The sequence below is a fragment of the Plecotus auritus genome (genome assembly GCF_963455305.1).
Source record: "Plecotus auritus genome assembly, chromosome: 2".
In the NCBI taxonomy this organism is placed as follows: Eukaryota; Metazoa; Chordata; class Mammalia; order Chiroptera; family Vespertilionidae; genus Plecotus; species Plecotus auritus.
In genome coordinates, this window is record NC_137771.1 from 100,651,953 (window position 1) to 100,672,127 (window position 20,175).

The 20,175-nt window shown below is 41.2% G+C and overlaps 1 protein-coding gene across 4 annotated transcripts in view; it reads left to right on the forward strand.

Annotated features, from left to right (window-relative positions):
• EXOC2 (exocyst complex component 2) overlaps window positions 1–20,175 on the forward strand; it is a gene marked incomplete at its 3' end in the record, with an annotated part of 271,555 nt that overhangs the window by 229,529 nt on the left and 21,851 nt on the right. For all 4 annotated transcript variants that reach the window (XM_080658431.1, XM_080658434.1, XM_080658432.1 and 1 more), the window contains 2 exons: window positions 19,422–19,477; window positions 19,664–19,786. In XM_080658431.1, coding sequence (XP_080514557.1) covers window positions 19,422–19,477; window positions 19,664–19,786 — 179 coding nt within the window. The remainder of the gene's footprint in view (window positions 1–19,421; window positions 19,478–19,663; window positions 19,787–20,175) is intronic.

Consider the following 20,175-nt stretch of genomic DNA (forward strand, 5'->3'; position numbering starts at 1 on the left):
TTGACAAAACTGGGACTTTTCTCCTCTGCCTCAGTTTATCACTTATCAGCAAGTTCATTAATGTGGTAAATTCTATATTGAATAAACAGTCCAACAGTGGTGTAATTTGAATCCAAAACTCATTTTGGAGCTGGATTTTAGGTGATAGACATAATAAACATCAACAAAGCCAACTAAAGATAGTGTTAATAAAATCTTTATATTTCATAGGATATTTACTTAGGATATAGATTTTCCTTCAGATTACTTCAATTTTCAAATAATATCTCATATTAAAAATCAAAATGTATGAATGGCAACCAAAGTAAATTCATAAATATGATGTATTTGAAAACCCATTTTTCTTTTTTGAAATTACTGTCATTTCTAATTGCAAATGTGTGGCAGCCCGTGATCACAATAACAAGGACTAATAATTATATGTAGAATGAATGTCACGTTCAGCAAGTTTGTGTATTAAAGGAGTTTAATAATAGTTTTATGAAATCACATAAATTCACCTTCAGGGACTTTAAAATGTGATGGATGTGAAAGAAATGAATATTCTTGTACTCTATGGCTGAGCGGTATTAATGAAAAGAAAATATTGTGTATGTTCTTGGACTTTTTTTTTTTTCTTCTTTTTGGTTTTGTGTCATAGCCCTTTTTTTTTGGCTAAAGAAAATAGGTATGCCAAATCCTTTTTTTTTTTTTTTTCTATTTACAGTAAGTTTTACTTTTGGACACATGCACTCATATTCAGCAAGACTATACATAAAGTAATGTTGACAATGAAGTGTTTTTGATGGGGCACATATTCCTGCTTCTCTTGCCCCGTTGGAAAACAGGCAGTGCCCACTAAAGATAAAATATGCATTTTTGCAGTGAACCATCTTTACTAGTATTTCAGTCTATTACCTAAGAGTATTAAGTGTTTATGTCCACCAGAACACATGGACACCAGTATTCATAGCAGCTATTAAATATAGTTAAAAATTGGAAACAACTCAAATGTCCATGAGCAATATACAGTCTAGTAAAATTCTATATAACAGTGAGAACAACCAAACTTCTATATGCAACCATGTGAATGATTCTCACAGACATAATGTTGTGAGGAAGAAGCTGGATACAAAAGAAGGCATGCTGCCTGCTTCTGTATAAGCTCATTCTTCCATTTATAGTCAGTGGAAACAGGTCAGGACATTTCAGGTAGATTTCAGATAGGGGCGTTGACTGGGAAGGAGTACACCAGAGTCTGCTGGGGTGCTGGAAATCAGCATTTTGTCTTCATCTGGATGGTGGGTACATGATGTCTACAAATATAAAAAACCAAGATATATACATATATGATTTATGCACTGTACTATGTGCAAATTATACTTCATTTTGAGTGGGAAAACTATCTGCAAACGTAAAAATCTTGGCAACAGAGTATCATGAGCTAGCCAGAACAGGCAATTACATGCATATCTTTTCCAATTGCTTATCATTATGTAATGCTTTGTATAGTGCTAGTGTTTTCAGCTGTGAAAGCCACTAAATCCAAGTATCCAAATAAAGTTTACTTAGACTCAGACCTTCAAAATTCAATTCAGAAACACTTTTTATGTTGTTAAATGTAAAACTTAAAAAAAAATTGTAGTAGATTCTATTAGTATTCATCAAAGTCCCTATTTTCCTGCCTAGGGGGAGGGTTTTACTGCTCCATCTGCTGAGTCGCGACATGGCCCTGTAGAAGTAGCACAGGCATCCCACCCAGAGCCATGAGTGCAAGCAATGATTTTTCTTCTCTCCTATTCTGTGTGCAGGGGAGTTTATGTTAAGGTAGAACCTCCAAAGAAGCTGAGATCCCTGAATGATCACAGTGACCCCTAGACCCCCCCACTGGACATATCTCATGAGCAAGGAATACATTTACTGTTGTCTCAACATGCTGGTACTTTAAGGTTTAAAAAAAATATATGTTTTCATTGATTTTTAGAGAGATATGGAAGGGAGAGAGAGAGAACGAGAAACATTGATGAGAGAGAAACATTGCTCAGCTGCCTCCTGCATGGCTTCCACCAGCAATCAAGCCCACAACCCAAGCATGCACCCTGACTGGGAATTGAACTAGCAACCTCTTGGTGAATGGGTCAACACAATCACTGAGCCACACCAGCCAGGCTAGGGTTTTTTATTTTCAGCCTTACCTAGCTTATTTAAACTAATGAAATAAATTTTATTTCTTTATTGCTTCCTTTTCTAATTTATTTTTCTTATTTATAATGCATGGAATACATAATATACATATTGTATAACTTGTGTTTTATAAGTTCACATATTACCATAACGGCCAAAGCGACCATAACAACTGGTCGCTATGACACCCACTCTGGCGGCCCCTCCTCTCCTAACCTCGCGGCCCCTCCCCCCTTCCGGCCTGCCCCTGATTGGACTCTCCCACCCTGATCAAGAGTGGGGCTGGCCGGCCAAACGCTCTCTCCTTTCCCCCCCACCAGCCGTGCCCCCAATCAGCCCACCCCACCATGATAGGCCTGCAGCCTCTCCGCCTGGCCGGCCCGCCCCTGGTTGCACTCCCCCACCCCAATACGGGGCAGGGCTGGGTGGCCAACCACCCATGGCCCCTCCCCCAGGCCTCTGGCCCCCAATTGGCACCCACCACCCACCCCATTCGAGGGCGGGGCTGGACAGCCCACTGCCCACAGCCCTTCCCCATGGCCGGCCCTGCCCCCAATCAGCCCCCCAACCCCAATTGGGAGCAGGGCCTGCCAGCCAATCACCCATGGCCCCTTCCCCCCAGCTGCCCTGGCCCTGATCTGGCCCCAGTCAGGGCAGGCCTACCAGCTAACCTCCCACCATCTCCTCCTCCTGACAGGCCCAGCCCCGATCTGCCCTGATTGGGGCGGGGCCAGCCAGACACCACCTGTGCACGAATTCGTGCACTGGCCTCTAGTCTACAATAATAAGAGCTTAATATGCTAATTAGACTGGACGACCTTCCGGACGACCAAGCTATGGCACCCACTGGCACCAGGCCAGCCAATGCTGGTGCGATGTGATTGGTTGGGGGCCCAGCCATCGCCCCATGATCACCCCACAGAGGGAGGCCCAAGCCACCGGCTAGCAGGGCAATCAATTGGGGGGCTCCATGATCACCCCAAAGAGGGAGGCCCAGGCCACCAACCAGCAGGTGGGCAGGGCCTCCCTCTGTGAGGGAAGTCTGGGTCCTGGGTGCCAGAGGGAAGCCAGTGCCAGCAGCCAGGGTAAGGAAGGCCTACTCTTGCACAAATTTCATGCATCAGGCCTCTGGTGTGTTAATATAATGGCATATACCTTTATAAATTAGGAGTAATATGTCAAGTACGGTAAATATATGTTTACATACAAAAATACATGTATTGACAGGGTGTAAAATTCTTTTACCTATTACTTGAATAATCAAAAATGTTTGAAGATTATTAGACTATGTCTCTTAATGGCAGGCACCATGCCTTAGTCACCTCTGGGGTCCCACCATAAGAAGTTCCTTTATATAGTGGATTCTCAACATGTGTTTGAACAAATGAATGCAATAATGAATGAATGGTTTCCCAATTTGGGAATTATTCTGAGTCTTAACCTTTTCTCCTAATAAGGAAACATCTCATACAAGTAGTACTAATGTTTTCAGGTGCCTGTAGGAATGTAGGTGATGCCCATCTGTATGTTATTTTAGAAACAGTGAATGAGAGAGAATCTGGTGAGAAACCATTCAGTTCGTAACAGTGTGAATGGAAACATGGAGTTGTAATTTGGCCCATTTTTGCATATTTTTTAAAGCTTGTAGCATTGAAAATAAAATACCAAACATCAATTTGTTTGGCTCTGATCAAAAGCTTGATAAATTTGTTAAGATAAACTATTTTGGTCCATTTTTTAATAAAAATATTTTATAGTTTAACTGGTTATTTTCATATATATCATTGCATTTTATCCTCCCAACAACCCTGTTGGGGTAAGGTATTTTTTCTCCATTTGGCAGATTTTTTAAAGTTGAAGAATTAGAAAAGGCTGTGACTTGTTCCAGGTTCTAGAACCAGGCCTTCAGCCCAGTTCTTCTATCTTCAAATTCTAACTTTGTCACTCTGACCAGAGAAGTGTATGGGACATTGAAAATGGATCAGACGACAGATAACAATACTGTGTAGTTTTGCATATCCTAATGTTTTGTAAATAGTTGGATTAAGAAATTACTATGTGCCTTCCTCTGTCCAAGGCACATCTCACTGTTGGAAACAGGCAGAGCTGCCGCCTTTCCTGAACCAGGGCCCCAGTGGAAGAAACCAGTGGTGGCTTAGTATTCCCCAGGAAATAGTGCCTAATGCTGGATCATTTCAAAGTATGGCAGAGTCACAAAGATTATTGTAATGAATGGTAAGAATATTAGTAAGGATAAAAAGGTTGCTTTTATTTTTGGATAAAGAATCTGCACAAAACTGTGGCAGGGCCCTAAGCAACACATTGGGTAGAGTAATCAGTGCAAACATTGATATGAAAGATGGAAAAGCAGGGCAGTAATTGTTTATATGAAGTATCCAAGAGAGACAAAATAATTTAGAATTCAGAGTCAAGGAAAGAACATTCTATCAATGAAACAAATCATTGTTACTACCACTCCTGCTCCTGTTCCTTGCTACCATTGAGCTCCTGTGTTTGGTAATCCTTACAATAAACTTTAAAAGCTGGTATCATAAAATAAAAGTGCATGCTCAACTAATATTTGACAGAGGAGGCAAGAGCATACAATGGAGTCAAGACAGTCTCTCCAGTAAATGGTGTTGGGAAAATTGGACAGATATATGCAAAAAAATGAAACTAGACCTCCACCCCATATACAAAAACTCAAAATGGATAAAGGACTTAAATATAAGACGGGAAACCATAAAAATCTTAAAAGAATCCATAGGCAGCAAAATAGCAGACATACACTGAGTGGCCAGATTATTATGATCTCTGAACGCATAATAATCTGGCCACTCAGTGTATGTGTGTATAATGAATGAATGGTTTTCCATATATTAGAGGCCCAGTGCATGAATTCATGCATGGGTGGGGTCCGTCCAGCCTGGCCAGGGGGAGGGGACATGGGCGGTTGGCCGGCCTGCCTGCTGGTCGAACTCCTGGTCGAGGGGACAATTTGCATATTAGCCTTTTATTATATAGGATATACACTGAGTGGCCAGATTATTATGCGTTCAGAGATCATAGTAATCTGGCCACTCAGTGTATGTCGTAGCAATATCTTTACCAATACAGCTCCTAGGGCAATGGAAATGAAGGAGAAAATAAACAAATGGGACTACATCAAAATAAAAAGCTTCTGCACAGCAAAACAAAACAAAACAATAATAAATAAATAAATTAGAAAAACAACAAGAAAGCCTACTGCATGGGAGAACATATTTGACAATGTTATATCTGACAAGGGCCTAATCTCCAAAATTTATAGGGAACACATATATCTTAACAAAAGGAAGATAAACAATCCAATCAAAAAATGGACAAAGGACCTAAACAGATACTTCTTGAAAGAGGACATAAAGCCAAGAGACATATGAAAACATGCTCAAAGTCACTAATCATCACAGAGATGCAAATCAAAACAACAATGCAGTACCATCTCACACCTGTCAGAATGGTTATCATCAACAAATCAACAAATTACAAGTGCTGGTCTGGATGTGGAGAAAAAGAAACCCTCTTGCACTGCTAGTGGGAGTGCAGACTGGTGCAATCACTGTGGAAAACAGTATGGAGATTCCTCAAAAAATTAAAAATGGAACTCCCATTTGACCCAGTAATCCCACTTCTGGGAATATATCCCAAGAAACCAGAAACACCAATCAGAAAGGACATATGCACCCCTATGTTCATAGCAGCACAATTTATAATAGCTAAAATTTGGAAACAGCCTAAGTGCCCATCAGCAGATGAGTGGATTAGAAAGTATGTTATATCTACACAATGGAATACTATCTATACTAATAAAAGGGTAATATGCTAATTAGACCGGGAGACAGGATATCTTCCAACCCCATCCAACTTCCTTCCAGACAAAGCCATGATGATGGGGGCCGAGGCAGAAGTGGTTAGGGGCTATCAGGCCAGCAGGGGAGGGCAGTTGGGGGCCATCAGGTCAGCAGGGGAGGGCAGTTGGAGGCCATCAGTCTGGCAGGGGAGTGGTTAGGCAGCAATCAAGCTGGTAGGCAGGCAAGTGGTTAGGAGCCAGCAGTCCTGGAAAGTGAGAGGGATGTCCGACTGCTGGTTTAAGCTCCATTCCACAGGGGTGGGGCCTAAACCGGCAGACATCCTCCAAGGGGTCCCAGATTGGGGAGGGTGCAGGCTGGCTGAGGGACCCCCCCCCCAAGCACAAATTTTGTGCACTGGGCCTCTAGTGCTGCTATAAAAAAGAAGGAACTTTTACCATTCCCAGCAGCATGGGTGGACCTGGAGAGCATTATGTTAAGCGAAATAAGCCAGTTGGAGAAAGATAAATCACATGATCTCATTCATTGGTGGAATATAATGAATAATATATACTGATGAACAAAAATAGATCCAGAGACAAAGAAACTGAGCAGACTGTCCAACCTCAGAGAGAAGGCAGGGATAGGGGGGTGGATAAGAATTCAACCAAAGGACTTGTATGCATGCATATAAGCATAACCAAAGGACACAGACATTAGGGGGGTGAGGGCATCTGGGGGGTGGTGGGGGTGGCCGGGGAGAGGTCAAGGGAGGAAAAAGGAGACATATGTAATACTATATGTAATACTTTAAACAATCAAGAATTTAAAAAAAAAAAAAAAAGTGCAGGTAATGCACATAAACAGCTTACCCAAGTCAGGGATTCGGAGCCACCATTCAAACTCATCCTAGCTGGCCATGCTGCCACTTACTTCAGTTTTATCATTCCCAGCAGGTCTTAGTAGTCAAAATTCAGCATATAAAAGATGCTTATTAAGAGATTTAAAAGATTTTTTAAAGGCTTCTTATTATGTAAATGAAACTTTAAACTCCAAGTTAGGTATTGGCTTTTCATATTTTTCCCTTTAATTTTATTACAACTCAGATTTCATTTCAGTCTTTTCTTTAGTTTAATGGTTGAAACACATTATAATTGGATTTTATTTCTTAAATTGTATATGGGTTCATATATTGAGAATAGGGACCATACCTTATTACTTCTTTGCTATTCTCCACGGTATTGATTCCAACAACTGGAATGCAACAGCAGCTCCATAAAATAGCTCCATAATACCACTGGGCATTTTCATACCATTTTCATATCATTGGCCAATTAGTGGCAGGGTGCTTTTTGTATGTTCCCTCCCTTTATTACAGATGCCACACAGTTGAGGGGGCTCCAGGGTTCTAACCCAAGCAGTCAGGCTCCAAGAGCCTGACTTCTTGTAAGCATTTATTAGTCTTGATTTAATGCAAGTCATTCTTATTTTGAAAAAACTCAAAATCTCAGTCAAAATGATTGATTGAGATTTTGAAAATTGAACAGTTACTACAGACTGGTTTATGAAATATTATATATAAATATTATGCCTCATATTGTGAAACAAATACATGCATTTGCATATATAGAATTCATCCTATTTTCTTGTCACTTTCACTTTTGTAATTGAATTTGCCTTCTAATGAAAAAGATTAAATTGAAACAAATGAGTTTGATTTATCGGTTAATGTTAAATTTTTTAAATTTTTACCTTTAAGTCTGAAATTTAGCGTATCAAGTTTGAAATGAAACTGTCTGAGACTGTGCTAAATGTGTAAAGTATTCTGTAATGGTTTATGCTACAGTCTGTTTTGGACTCAGACTTTAACTTTGAAATGGGAGAGCTTGTCATTCTCTTGCCCATATTTAGTCTTGAAAGCTGTGTATGAAATTTATGAATGCTAAATAAATTCAATAACCCTTTCTTACAAATGGAGAAAATAAACCATGAAATTATTTTACTGTTATTTTCATTGCTAGCAATATTTTCTGCTTTCATAGAAGAAAGTTTTTCTATTTGTTTAAAAGCTAGGATATCGTATTAATTAAAGCCTTCCACCCCCCCACCCCCAATAAAAAAGATCCTCAGAAAGAAAATTAGAAAACTGCAGAGGCTGAAATGATTCATTCATATACTTCATTCAAAGGGTGTCTTTTCCTTGAATATTCATTTTTAAAATCCCCTTATGTAGCAAAAGACTTTTATCGCTTTAAGAAAAACATCAATTTAGGAATGAGTGAACTTAAACTATGTAGACCTAGGACTTAAAACTCTTTATCCCAACGAAATCTATTTTTGTTGCAGCATATTTAGGCCTTTCTACCTCTCTGGCAATATTGCTTACAGTTTCTGATTACCTTGTGTTTAATAAGCAGTAATTTCAATAATGTGTCTTCAGGGTGTGACTGAATAGAAAATTTATTTGAAAAAATAATACTTCAAAGTTCTTTCAAGTAGTGTTTCGGTTTGACCCAAAAAAAGTACATTGTGGGATATTTATAGTATTTTTCAATCTATTTATATCTGCAGACTAGGACTGATAACTGATTTAGGGCACAGGGGTTAAAAACAGGAAATGTGGTTTATAATGTAAGTGGTATTTCCAGAGTTTCCAAAGTTTGATTTTTTTTTTTTTTGTACTGTTGACAGACGAGAACCATGTTTCAAAACAACATTAGGCAGTGTACCTTGAAATCAGTCTGTTTAAAGGAATGTCTTCCAGTTATGACAGGAAGTGCTTCATGGAAAAGTTTGTATTCTTGGTATAGGTTCAAATGGTATAGTAGTTGTTTTCTGTAATTACACAGTGTTCTTTCTCTCCAGCTGTTTTTCAGACAATCTTTACATAGTCAGATTAAGTATGTTTTCATGTAACTTGTAAATTTATTTGACCTTTGTATTTAGCTTAATTTTTTTTAGTGTTTTAAATTGAAAGTTTTGCCATCATACCTAAAGTGGTACATGTATTATGGTTATTATTAATTATAGTAGTTAGAGAATCCAAATTAAAAAATAAAAAGGCATGAATCAGGGGTATAATTTTCTGTGGCCCTTTGAATGATAGGTTGGCAGAATCAATCAAAACTCAAAACATTTGGCTCAGCAATTCCATTTCTAGGAAGATATCTTACATAAATTATTCCAGGAGAATCCAAGGATCAATGTCCATTGCAGCATTATTTATAGTAGTACACACTGAAAGGCAGAATAGCTGTCTAACAGTAGGAGAATAAATTGTGAATAAACAGAATAAATAGAATGACTAGTAGGAGAGTAAATAACTATGGTACCAAGTACATTAGACAGCCATTGGAAAGTATGAGGTTGCTGTGTATGCACTGGCATGGAAGAATGTTGGTGATGTATTATTAAATGAAGTAAGAAAGTTTAAAGAATCAAATGTGTAGAGTGATCTCATTTTTTAGGAAAAATTATATTTATAGGAAAGATCTGGAAGAATACACAACCAACTAGGGAGGAGATATTAGGAAAACTTATACTTCTTTTTTGTTTTAATTATTTTCAATGAACACTTAGTTTTCAAAATAAATTAATCAGAATTGATCAATCTAAAATGTTCACTCTTCTGTTCTTTAATGTCTGCCTAGCAATTTGTCCAAATTATTAATTGTAAGAATCAAATTTGCCTGTATAGCAGTTTTAATTTATAAAGTATTTTTCAGACCTCAAAGAAAACCAGAAGCCCCAATAATTTTCGTTAAGATTTAAATCCAAGTCATTGCATGCGCACATGTACATTATCTATTACACATTACCTATTATAGTTTATTGATATTTTTACAGAGAGGAAGGGAGAGGGATAGAAAGCTAGAAACATCGATGAGAGAGAAACATCGATCAGCTGCCTCCTGCACACCCCCCACTGGGGATGTGCCCGCAGCCAAGGTACATGCCCTTGACCGGAATCGAACCCGGGACCCTTCAGTCCGCAGCCGACGCTCTATCCACTGAGCCAAACCGGTTTTGGCAACCTATTATAGTTTATTGCTAGGCATTATTTCATGAGATTGGCACACAAAAAAAACACACTAAAATCTTTTCAACAAATCAGGGAACCATTTTTTCCCCCAACAGAAGCTCTCTGTGTGCCAGAGTGGGTGTTATTATTTGTGGATCAATTTTACTCCATACCAGTTGCTTTCTTGTGCTGTTTAGAGATGATGTAAGGTGCAACAAGATGGTCATATTTTCTTTAAAACTGGGTGTGTCCCCACTAGAATTTAGGTCTTGTGAGGAGAGGAGCTTTGTTTTGTGTGGGTTTGCTTTTTTTGGGTCACTGCTATGGCCCAGCACCTGGAATAGAGTCTGGTTGTGTAATAGTAATAAGTACTCAATAAATATTTGTAGCAGTGTGTCTATTCCAAACATCAAGTGCTCTCCCTATTCGATTGAAAGAAGGAACTGACAAGTATAGCAAGAAAAAAGACTCCTTTTCTACTTTGATGTATGAAAAACAAGACCTTCTTTGTTGGAGAAGATGTATAGGGTATATAGGCCCACTTACAGGAAGCCCACCCTGTAAAAAGAAGCCTATAGGTTCTTGCTCAGAGCAGAGATGAGCTCTGTTTTCTCCATGGGGAATTTCCACTGGGGCGGCTAGCTTAATTGCTAAGTGATAATCTACATTGATACTGTGTGGGCGGGGACACTTTTTGGTCAAATATGACACATTCTAATTTCATATTCACAGAGTACAGAAGATAACATATTCTAAATGTTTAGAACTGTTCTCATTCCCTTGATTAAATAACATGGCAAGTTGTGGGGGTTTGCCTAAGGGGAATCTTTTTCAAAGCAATACTTATTACTACTACATGCTACTAATGTAGCATTTGTCTGTAGTTTCAAGGAGTAGGTCAGTTTGCCTTATTTTTCTTGTGCATACTGTCCACATGGACAGTATTTTCCCCAATCCTATCTAATAAAAGAGTAATATGCAAATTGACCATCATTCCAACACACAAGATGGCCACCCCCATGTGGACACAAGATGGCCACCACAAGATGGCAAGCAGGGGAGGGCAGTTGGGAGGGACCAGGCATGCAAGGGAGGGCAGTTGGGGGAGATCAGGCCTGCAGGGAAGGACAGTTTGGGGGGACCCAGACCTGCAGGGGAGGGCAGTTGTCGGGGACCAGGCCTGCAGGGGAGGGCAATTGAGGGGGACCAGGCCAGCAGGGGAGAGCAGTTAGGGGCAACCAGGCTGGCAGGGGAGGGCAGTTGGGGTGGACCAGGCCTGCAGAGGAGGGCAGTTGAGGGGGGACCAGGCCTGCAGGGGAGGGGTGTGGGGAACCAGGCCAGCAGAGGAGAGCAGTTAGGGGCAACCAGGCTGGCAGGGAGGGCAGTTGGGGGGGACCAGGCCTGCAGGGGAGGGAGGGCAGTTGGGAGCAAACAGGCCTGCAGGGGAGGACAGTTAGGGGCAATTGGGCCGGCAGGGGAGCAGTTAGGCGTTAATCAGGCTGGCAAGGGAGTGGTTAAGGGGTGATCAGGCTGGCAGGCAGAAGCAGTTAGGGGCAATCAGGCAGGCAGGCAGGTGAGTGGTTGGGAGCCAGCAGTCCTGGATTGTAAGAGGGATGTCTGACTGCCCATTTACACGGGCAGTCAGACATTCCTAGAGGGGTCCCAGATTGGAGAGGGTGCAGGCTGGGCTGAGGGACATACACCCTCCATGCATGAATTTTGTGCACCGGGCCTCTAGTAGTCACATAAATTTGACATTTATGGCCCTCTCCTGTTGAAGCTGAAACTAAAACCTAGGTTTCCTGACACATTTATGGAGTGTGCACTGTGTTCTAATATATCTGAGCAATTGCCTAAGTATCTTGGTGAGCTTTCAGTAAATATTTCTGGTTTAGTATTTGGAATAAACTATTTGCTTAAGTATATATCTAGAAAAATAAGAAATATTTAGAAAACAAATGTATTTAGCCTCAGCAATATTTTATTCTTTCTTAATTCAAATTACATTTTTCAAGTGGATTCTGAAAAATTATTTCAAAAGGACTGTTTTCTTAAATCCTGTGAGAAGGGAGAGATTCTTGCTTTAGCAGAGAATGCCTCCTTTGCACAAAAACTGAGCAATTTACATTTTAGTGGATGATTCAAATGCAGAATTATGTATAGAAGTCTACAGATACTACATTTTTATCTGATGTATTTGTTCACTTATGCAGTCACTTACTAATTTATTTAAGAGGGTTCAGACCTAGGAACTTACTAGTGAGCAAGACATGTATAGTCTTGGCCTTCTTTGATTTCTTAACTCATAAATATTTTTGAGTGTTACAAGCCAGCCACTGTGGCAGGTACTGAGGATACAAAGGTGAGGTGATCCTTGTGCTTTTGATTGACAGTCTGGCAGGGAAGAGAGATTAGTCAAGCAGTCACACAAACAGAGAGCTGCTGCAGTGGGAGGAAGGAGGACACAGGAGGTGAGCTAAGTGCAGCACCTCCAAACAGAAGGTGGAGTTGATAGGTGTGACTGGTAGCACTGCCCTCCATTTGATGGCCACCTGCTGTCGTTAGCTTCTTAGCAATATTTCATTAAATAAATGGTGTCCCTTCCATAAGGAGAAAGTGACAAGTTAGAGCCATTCAGAAACATGCCCAAAGGTGACTGCTTAGTAAGTACATGGGTATTTGAGGTCACCATCGGCTTCTGCCTCCTGTTCATATATATATATATATGGTACGGCAAAACATAGGTTTACCTTTGTTCGTTTGGGAAATAATGTGATAATCCTATATAATAAAGAGCTAATATGCAAATGGTCATCACGCCCTCATGCCGTCACAGCATAACGGCTCAGACACTCAACACTGGGGAGAGAGGAATGGGGACCAGCCAGGCTACAGCACGGAAGAGGAACAAGCTGCATGCCCTGCGGTCCCAGGCGCCAGCGGCTGCACCTGCGCCTGCAGCCTGGCTTTTGAGAGGGACAAGCCGCCCGCTCCACGTTCCTGGCGCCAATGGCTGTGCCTGTACCTGCGGCCCGGGAGAGGGACGAGAGCCGCCCACCCCATGGTCCCGGGTGCCAGCGCCTGCGGCTGCAGCCCGGAAGAGGGACAAGCTGCCCACCCCGCAGTCCTGGGCACCTGCAGCTGCAGCCTGAGTGAAGCCGCCCACCCACAGTCCCCTGTGGCTGTGGCCAGCCCGGGTGAAGCCAGCCTGGGTCCTGGGTCCCAGGTGCCTGTGACCGGCTGAAGGAGGGAATCCTGGGTCCCGGGTGCGGGGCAAGGCAGAGGTGGTTAGGGGCGATCAGGCCAGCAGGGGAGCAATTAAGGGTGATCAGGCAGGCAGACAGAGGTGGTTAGGGGCGATCAGGCAGGTAGGCAGGTGAGCAGTTTGTAGCCAGCGGTCCTGGATTGCGAGAGGCAGTCGGACATCCCCCAAGGGGTCCCGAATTGGAGAAAGTGCAGGCCAGGCTGAGGGACCCCCCCCCCCTCCATGCACGAATTTCGTGCACCAGGCCTCTAGTTAAGAAATAATCCTATATAATAAAAGCCTAATATGCTAAGGGTCCGACTGTTTGACCAGTCACTATGACGCGTACTGACCACCGGGGGCAGATGCTCCAACTGGTAGGTTAGCTTGCTGCTGGGGTCCGACCTATCAGGACTGGGCAAGACAGGCCAGACACATCCTGGAGCCCTCCCGCAATCCCTCCCGGACCTCAACTGCACCGGTGGGGTCCCTCGGCCTGGCCTGTGCCCTCTCGCAATCTGAGACCCCTCGCAGAATGTCGGAGAGCCGGTTTCAGCCAATCCTCCAGGCCAGGCTGAGGGACCCCACTGGTGCAAGAATCTGTGCACCAGGCCTCTAGTACAAGAATAAACTGTTTCACATACTTACAACTGTAAACCTACTTTTGCCCCATACTATATAATTCTAACTCAGGCCATTGCTAATATGTCACCATAGGAGCCAACCTTCATTTTTTCAAAACCAGTATGACAAAAGAGTTCCACTAAAATTCCACCTTCTGGATAATTCTGTGTAAACCAGCAAAGTCGCAGCATCATGGCAGACACATCCTCCAGCCAGTGCATCCCAGCAGCATTGGTCTGTGTCCCTGTGTCCAGGCTGCTGCTTCTCTCAGCCCCTGCTCCTTTAGCAGCTTGGATACTCCCAGTGCCCTCAGAGGAATTTCACCTACATTTCGAATGTGCTGCATCTAGGTGACAAGATACAGTTTTGATAGGTTAGAGTGGTCAGACTTCTACACCAGGTGTTTCAGAAAGACAAATTAGTGTGTTTTTCCAGACATCATGCCTTTTACCCAACTATTTATGTCTTTGTCAAAAAAAATAGTACCTAAAATATATGTACATGACCACCTGGCCATGCCTGGCATATAGTACATAAACAACAGATATTTGTGGAATCAAGGAATAAACATATGTTACATTTTTATAACAGCTTTGTTAGCAGAACAGATGTTGTAATCTCTACATTTTGCACAGTAGGCAATTGTCTAAAAACTGAACTGGTTGTTGTCTTATTAGTAATATGCAGGTAAGCCAGAACCTGGGTCCCAAGTCTTCTGACTTTACATTGAGTGTTTTTTCTGTTACCTCAGTACACTTAAAAGTCACCATCAGCCTTTAAGGTTAATAATATTAGATTAGAATAAAGTATAATGGGAAGAGAAGGAACACATACCACCCAAGTTAACTACAAAATGGTCCCTTTGCCACAGTCCTGCACCATTTTCACAATCCTGGTCCTGGCCCCAAGCATGACCGTGGTCCCTTTAAACTCCTCCTTCACTTCCTTATGCCATCTGCCTCAGGGCCTCCTACACTCTTGACAACAGAATGTATGTGCAGCCCTGCCCTGACAACTCCCAGATCTTTCTTGGCATTCTTAATGCCTCTTTCTCACTTTCCAAATGTGACCCCTTCCATTCAAGAAAGAGACTGCTGAGTGTAGCCCAGCTAGCTGTCAGTGAAGTCACAGGGAAGACCCAACTTTACATTTCCCCAAACCCAGATCTGTTCTCTTCCAACTCTGAGGTTTGCATTTTCATTCTTTTGGTATGGTCTCCATACTTCCTTTTCCCAGTCATACAAGAAGAAAACTGGCCACTCAGGCTCCTGACATGGAGAGTGCCACCTGCTGCCAGCTGAGGTTTGGTAGTGTTCTTTGACATCAGTATCATATGGAACAGGTGAGGCATCTTTGAGGTCTGGTACAGGCTTTTTGGGGTGCAGATTTTTGAAAGAGCTGACAGTCCTTCTACAGTTGAATTTGGAGCAACATTTTTAAACAAAACTCAACAGACAAAGCCGAGGGATTAATCTGCATTTGGTTTGTCAGAAACCCATCTTCAAGGCTCTGTGAGTACAGGGTAGAGGCTGGAGAAGGAAGGCGAGTGAGCATGGTATGATACCGCCTTTGTTTCTCATTAGGTAATGGCTATAGAAGGGAGTGAAGAGAGAAAGGAATTGAAATTCTTAACTAGGAAGACCACAAAGATCTTATCTGTTTCTTGTTTATAAACCTTCACACCTCACTCCCTAGACATGGACGCTGTTTAGTTTTTAGGTCTTTTGCCTTGACTTCACCACTTTTCCCCAAATGCTATTCTTTAACCTTTTAAGAACTTCACAAAATAGAAATGACACATAAATGTTTCACAAATTAATTTAAAATGGAATACAAAAATTTTAAAACACCCTTTCAGATAGCTATTTAGTGCTATTTTCTACATACAAGTAAATACATATATGAACACCAGTAAATTAAGGGAAAAATAATTAAGCACTTTGGGGTCCTATTCATAATGGGTACTTACATACTCTACCAGAAAGACCTAATGTCTTACTGCCTCTGAGGTTTGCCTAGCAGTGTCCACCATGGGATACTGTGGACAGTATCTCTGTGTTAACATAATGGGTAGCTTTGGAGAGAGGTAATCAATGATTTGTTTATATATTTTAACATTTTTATTGTTAAAATGTCAGCATGTGCATCACTTTGGTTATAATACTACTAGAGGTCTGGTGCATGAATTTCATGCACTGGGGGGTGGGGGGACCTCAGCCCGGCCTGCACCTTCTCACAGTCCAGGAGCCCTTGGGGGATGTCCGCCGCAGCTGCATTCACCAGCCATGAGCCCAGCTTCTGGCTGAGCGGTGCTCTCCCTGTGGGAGCACACTGACCACCAGGGGGCAGCTCCTGCATTGAGCAGGATCGGGCCAAAACTAGCTCTCCAACATCCCCCGAGGGGTCCCGGATTACGAGAGGGCGCAGGCCAGGCCAAGGGACCCCACCAGTGCACAATCAGGGCCAGGGAGGGACGCGGGAGGTTGGCCAGCTAGGGAGTGACCGCAGGCGGGCTCCAGGGGGTGTCCAACTCATCTTGCTCAGTCCCAATTGGCTGGACCCCAGCAGCAAGCTAACCTACCAGTCGGAGCATCTACCCCTTAGTGGTCAGTGCACATCATGTCAACTGGTCGACCGGTCAACTGTCTGCCCCCTGGTGATCAGTGCACATCATAGCGAGCGGTTGAGCAGCCTTAGCATATCATTAGCATATTATGCTTTGATTGGTTGAATGGATAACCAGAAACTTAGCATATTAGGCTTTTATTATATAGGATTTCGCCAAGCTTGGCCTTGAGCTAGTGTCCCTTTTTTAATGTGGTCAATGTAACACTGTCTCTCTGAACCCTACTGACTTACTGGGACTTGACTAGGAGCTCTTTTCTGTTTATTCCTAGGACCATACATTTTTCCCTTCTCTTTTTCCAACATTACCACTTACCCCTGGAGCAGTTTGTTGTGTTGTCATTTGGGGGAGGGGGACAGTTATTTCATTTTTTTCTGTTCACAAAAATAAGGTCTTGAATAAATTCTTTTTTTTTTTTTTTTTACTTTGCCAAGGTTAAGGTTCCGTGCTCCTTCCAATACATTATCTTCATGAAGCATGTGGTCAGCATAAAACAGGAAGCTTGGTTGTTGTTGTTTTTTTGTGTGGGTTTTTTTTTTTCCAGATTTCCTATCAACAGAAATATGATTCTACTGGTTGAAAGTATCCTGTCCTTTTTTTCTGCTATTCACAGCTTTGTCTTTAGAATTGTATTGAGTAATTTAGATTTATCTCTTTTACAGGGCGTTTTATTAGTAATGCTTAGTCTGATGGGTTCTTGCCAGGAAATGTTTTTCCTATCAGAGTCAGAGTAGGAGTTTAGTTTATAGCATACTGAGCATGTGACATTGTCTTGCTTCATCTTAAGGTTAAGTTTTTGCTTTTTAGTCAGCACTCTGGCCCCACTCTTCTGTTTTACACTAAAAAAAAAAAAAATTAGAACTTAAAAACTGCCCTCCTATTTTAGTCATCATTGTTAGAATATTGCTAGAATCCAGACTCCTGACATTTTTTCATATAGTAGCATTGACAGGACCCTGGTTTTCATGAGGACAGAGACTATTGAATCCCTTACTCTTAAGTTGCTTAAATCATCAGAGATTATGGACTTTGTTCCTAAGTGCCCTTCCCTGCCTCCCTCCATCACATTGGGAGAACTGCCCAAGAGCAGGGAACAAGATGAGGCTTATTGACCTGGTAAGCATGATCACCCGGGACAGATGTCACAACCAGGTCAAAACTCATGCCCTGACTCTAGCAGTGAACTGCCCAAGGAGTGTCTCTGTGGTGTGGCTTTCCTTTTACAGGAAGAAAGCTTTTCTGGTCTTGAGCACGGTTAGTTTATTTCACTTTCACTTATAATAGATCCTGATACTCTTCTCTCCTATTTTCCAGATAAGACTTGGTACCTTGTAATTATCTTTGTTCCCCCCAGGAAGAATCAACTAATTTCTGGATTATATTTAATTACTTTCAATTAGCTATCTGGTTTTTTTTATCAGCAAAATATAATTATTAACACCTGAACCATCATATCCCAAAGAAATATATATGAAATTGGCTCCACCAAAGAAATTTTGTATACCTATTTAAACACCATCATATATGACAGAAATAAAAAAACTAATTACATATTTAGAACCAGCAACTATCAATTCAAAAAGTTGATTATAGTTCTTAGCCTTTGTCTCAACTTTTCTAAATAAGCAATAGCTTGAATGACATTCGGGGAAAAAATTTTCTTAACACTGTTACGGTTAACACATGGTAGTGTTTTCCCTTTTCTGCAGAGAAGGAATTCTCAGGACATGCAATTAATTTAGAAGGCAGTCTGAAGTATTCCACTCTAGTGAAAGTGATTGTTTTGGAATTACAATAAAGCAGAATTTTGTTTTTCTGTTTTTTTCTTGCAAATTTAACTGCTTTCATTATAATGAAAGCTGTGTTTGAATCCTGTGACTACCAGGACCCATCACATGCATTATTATCTTCTTTAATCCTCACTATAAACCTACGAGATTGGCACTGTTTTTATACTCATGTAGAAGAGAAAACTGGGCTCACAGTCTTCTTGCAGAAATTATAGCATGTAGCTTATGAAATTGGGGTTTGATCCAAGATCATCTGACTTTAGATTCTTACATGGTTGTCTTGTGTGTACCTGCTTTGGAGTGAAGTGCGTTAAATAATTCTGTGTCATCTGAAATCTTGTATTTTGTCCAGTTTTTAACTTGCCTTATAGGATCAGATTGAGTGTGGTTTTGTGAGAAGTTTCTCCCAGAAGTAATTTTTTTAAAAATATATTTTATTGATTTTTTACAGAGAGGAAGGAAGAGGGAGAGAGAGTTAGAAACATCGATGAGAGAGAAACATCAATCAGCTGCCTCCTGCACATCCCCTACTGGGGATGTGCCCACAACCAAGGTACATGCCCTTGACCGGAATCGAACCTGGGACCCTTGAGTCCGCAGGCCGACGCTCTATCCACTGAGCCAAACCAGTTAGGGCCAGAAGTAATTTTTTAAAGATCAAAATAGTTATTCTGCATAATAATTCGACTTTTATCTTTAGAAGTATGATGTTATAAAAGACATTGAGCAGATGTTTTATAAGTTTTGGTAAATATCCTACTATTGACTATTTTATGTCTGTTAATTTGAGTGTGTGTATTCATATATGTGAAGAATACGTATATGAAGAAACGAAAGGACATTTTAAAGTTTCAATTTTGAAGGAGACTGACCAACATTTATAAAGAACATAAACAATGACAGAATGGAAAAATAATGAAAGAAAACTCTTAAGTAATTTAAACTTTTTTTTAAGCCTGTACAAAAATAGTCCTTTCACCATTTGGTTCTCAAAAGGAAATAGACAATGGTGGTGTTACTTTCTGTTTCTCCTTAGGAAACTATACTGTGCACAGCAATGCCAGCAGGGGGACGGGCAGCTTGTGTTTCCATTAAATGCCTTTTCCCTCCCCCATCTTGATTTCAGGTGTCAGAAACTATTTAAAAGAAGCATTGGTGAATATAATTGCAGTGCATGCAGAGGTAAGCTATCATTAGCTGTTCCCAAGAGGTATGGGTAACTGGAAAAAAGGAAAAAGAGGCTAATTTGATGACTTTTGTGGTGATTTTTCCCCATAATTTTTTGTACATTCCTTTGTTTTTAACAAATTCAAGTCAGGATAAGTCACCATAATGCACCATTTCTCCTTATTTTAAATGTTCCTTCAGGTGTTCACTATTTCTAAAGAATTGGTGCCTCGGGTCCTGTCCAGGGTAGTGGAAGCGGTGTCTGAAGAGCTCAGTAGACTCATGCAGTGTGTGTCATCCTTCAGCAAAAATGGAGCATTGCAGGTACCAAAACCATTCCAGTTCATGTTGGACTGTATTCAATTTAAACATGTACATGTGTTTTTAGTCATCAATCTTATGATAGACAGAGGTTTTTTTGGTTGGTGTGTGTGTGTGTGTGTGTGTGTTTTGATGGATTTGCTGATTTGAGGTGCACACCATCTCTCTTGCATAAGCCCTACCCATCCTGCCTTGTCTACAAGTTCCAGAGTTCCTGTGTCCTTAGAGCAGGGCAAGACCTTACTGACCTTATAAAATTATCTGAATGCAGATTCCCTCTAAAGTTCTGTGATATTTTTCTTTTTATTTTATAATTGTTTCACTACATTTAATTTCACAACAAATTTTTAACAACTTTTAATAAGTCTTTCTAAACTATTCAATGTAGTTTG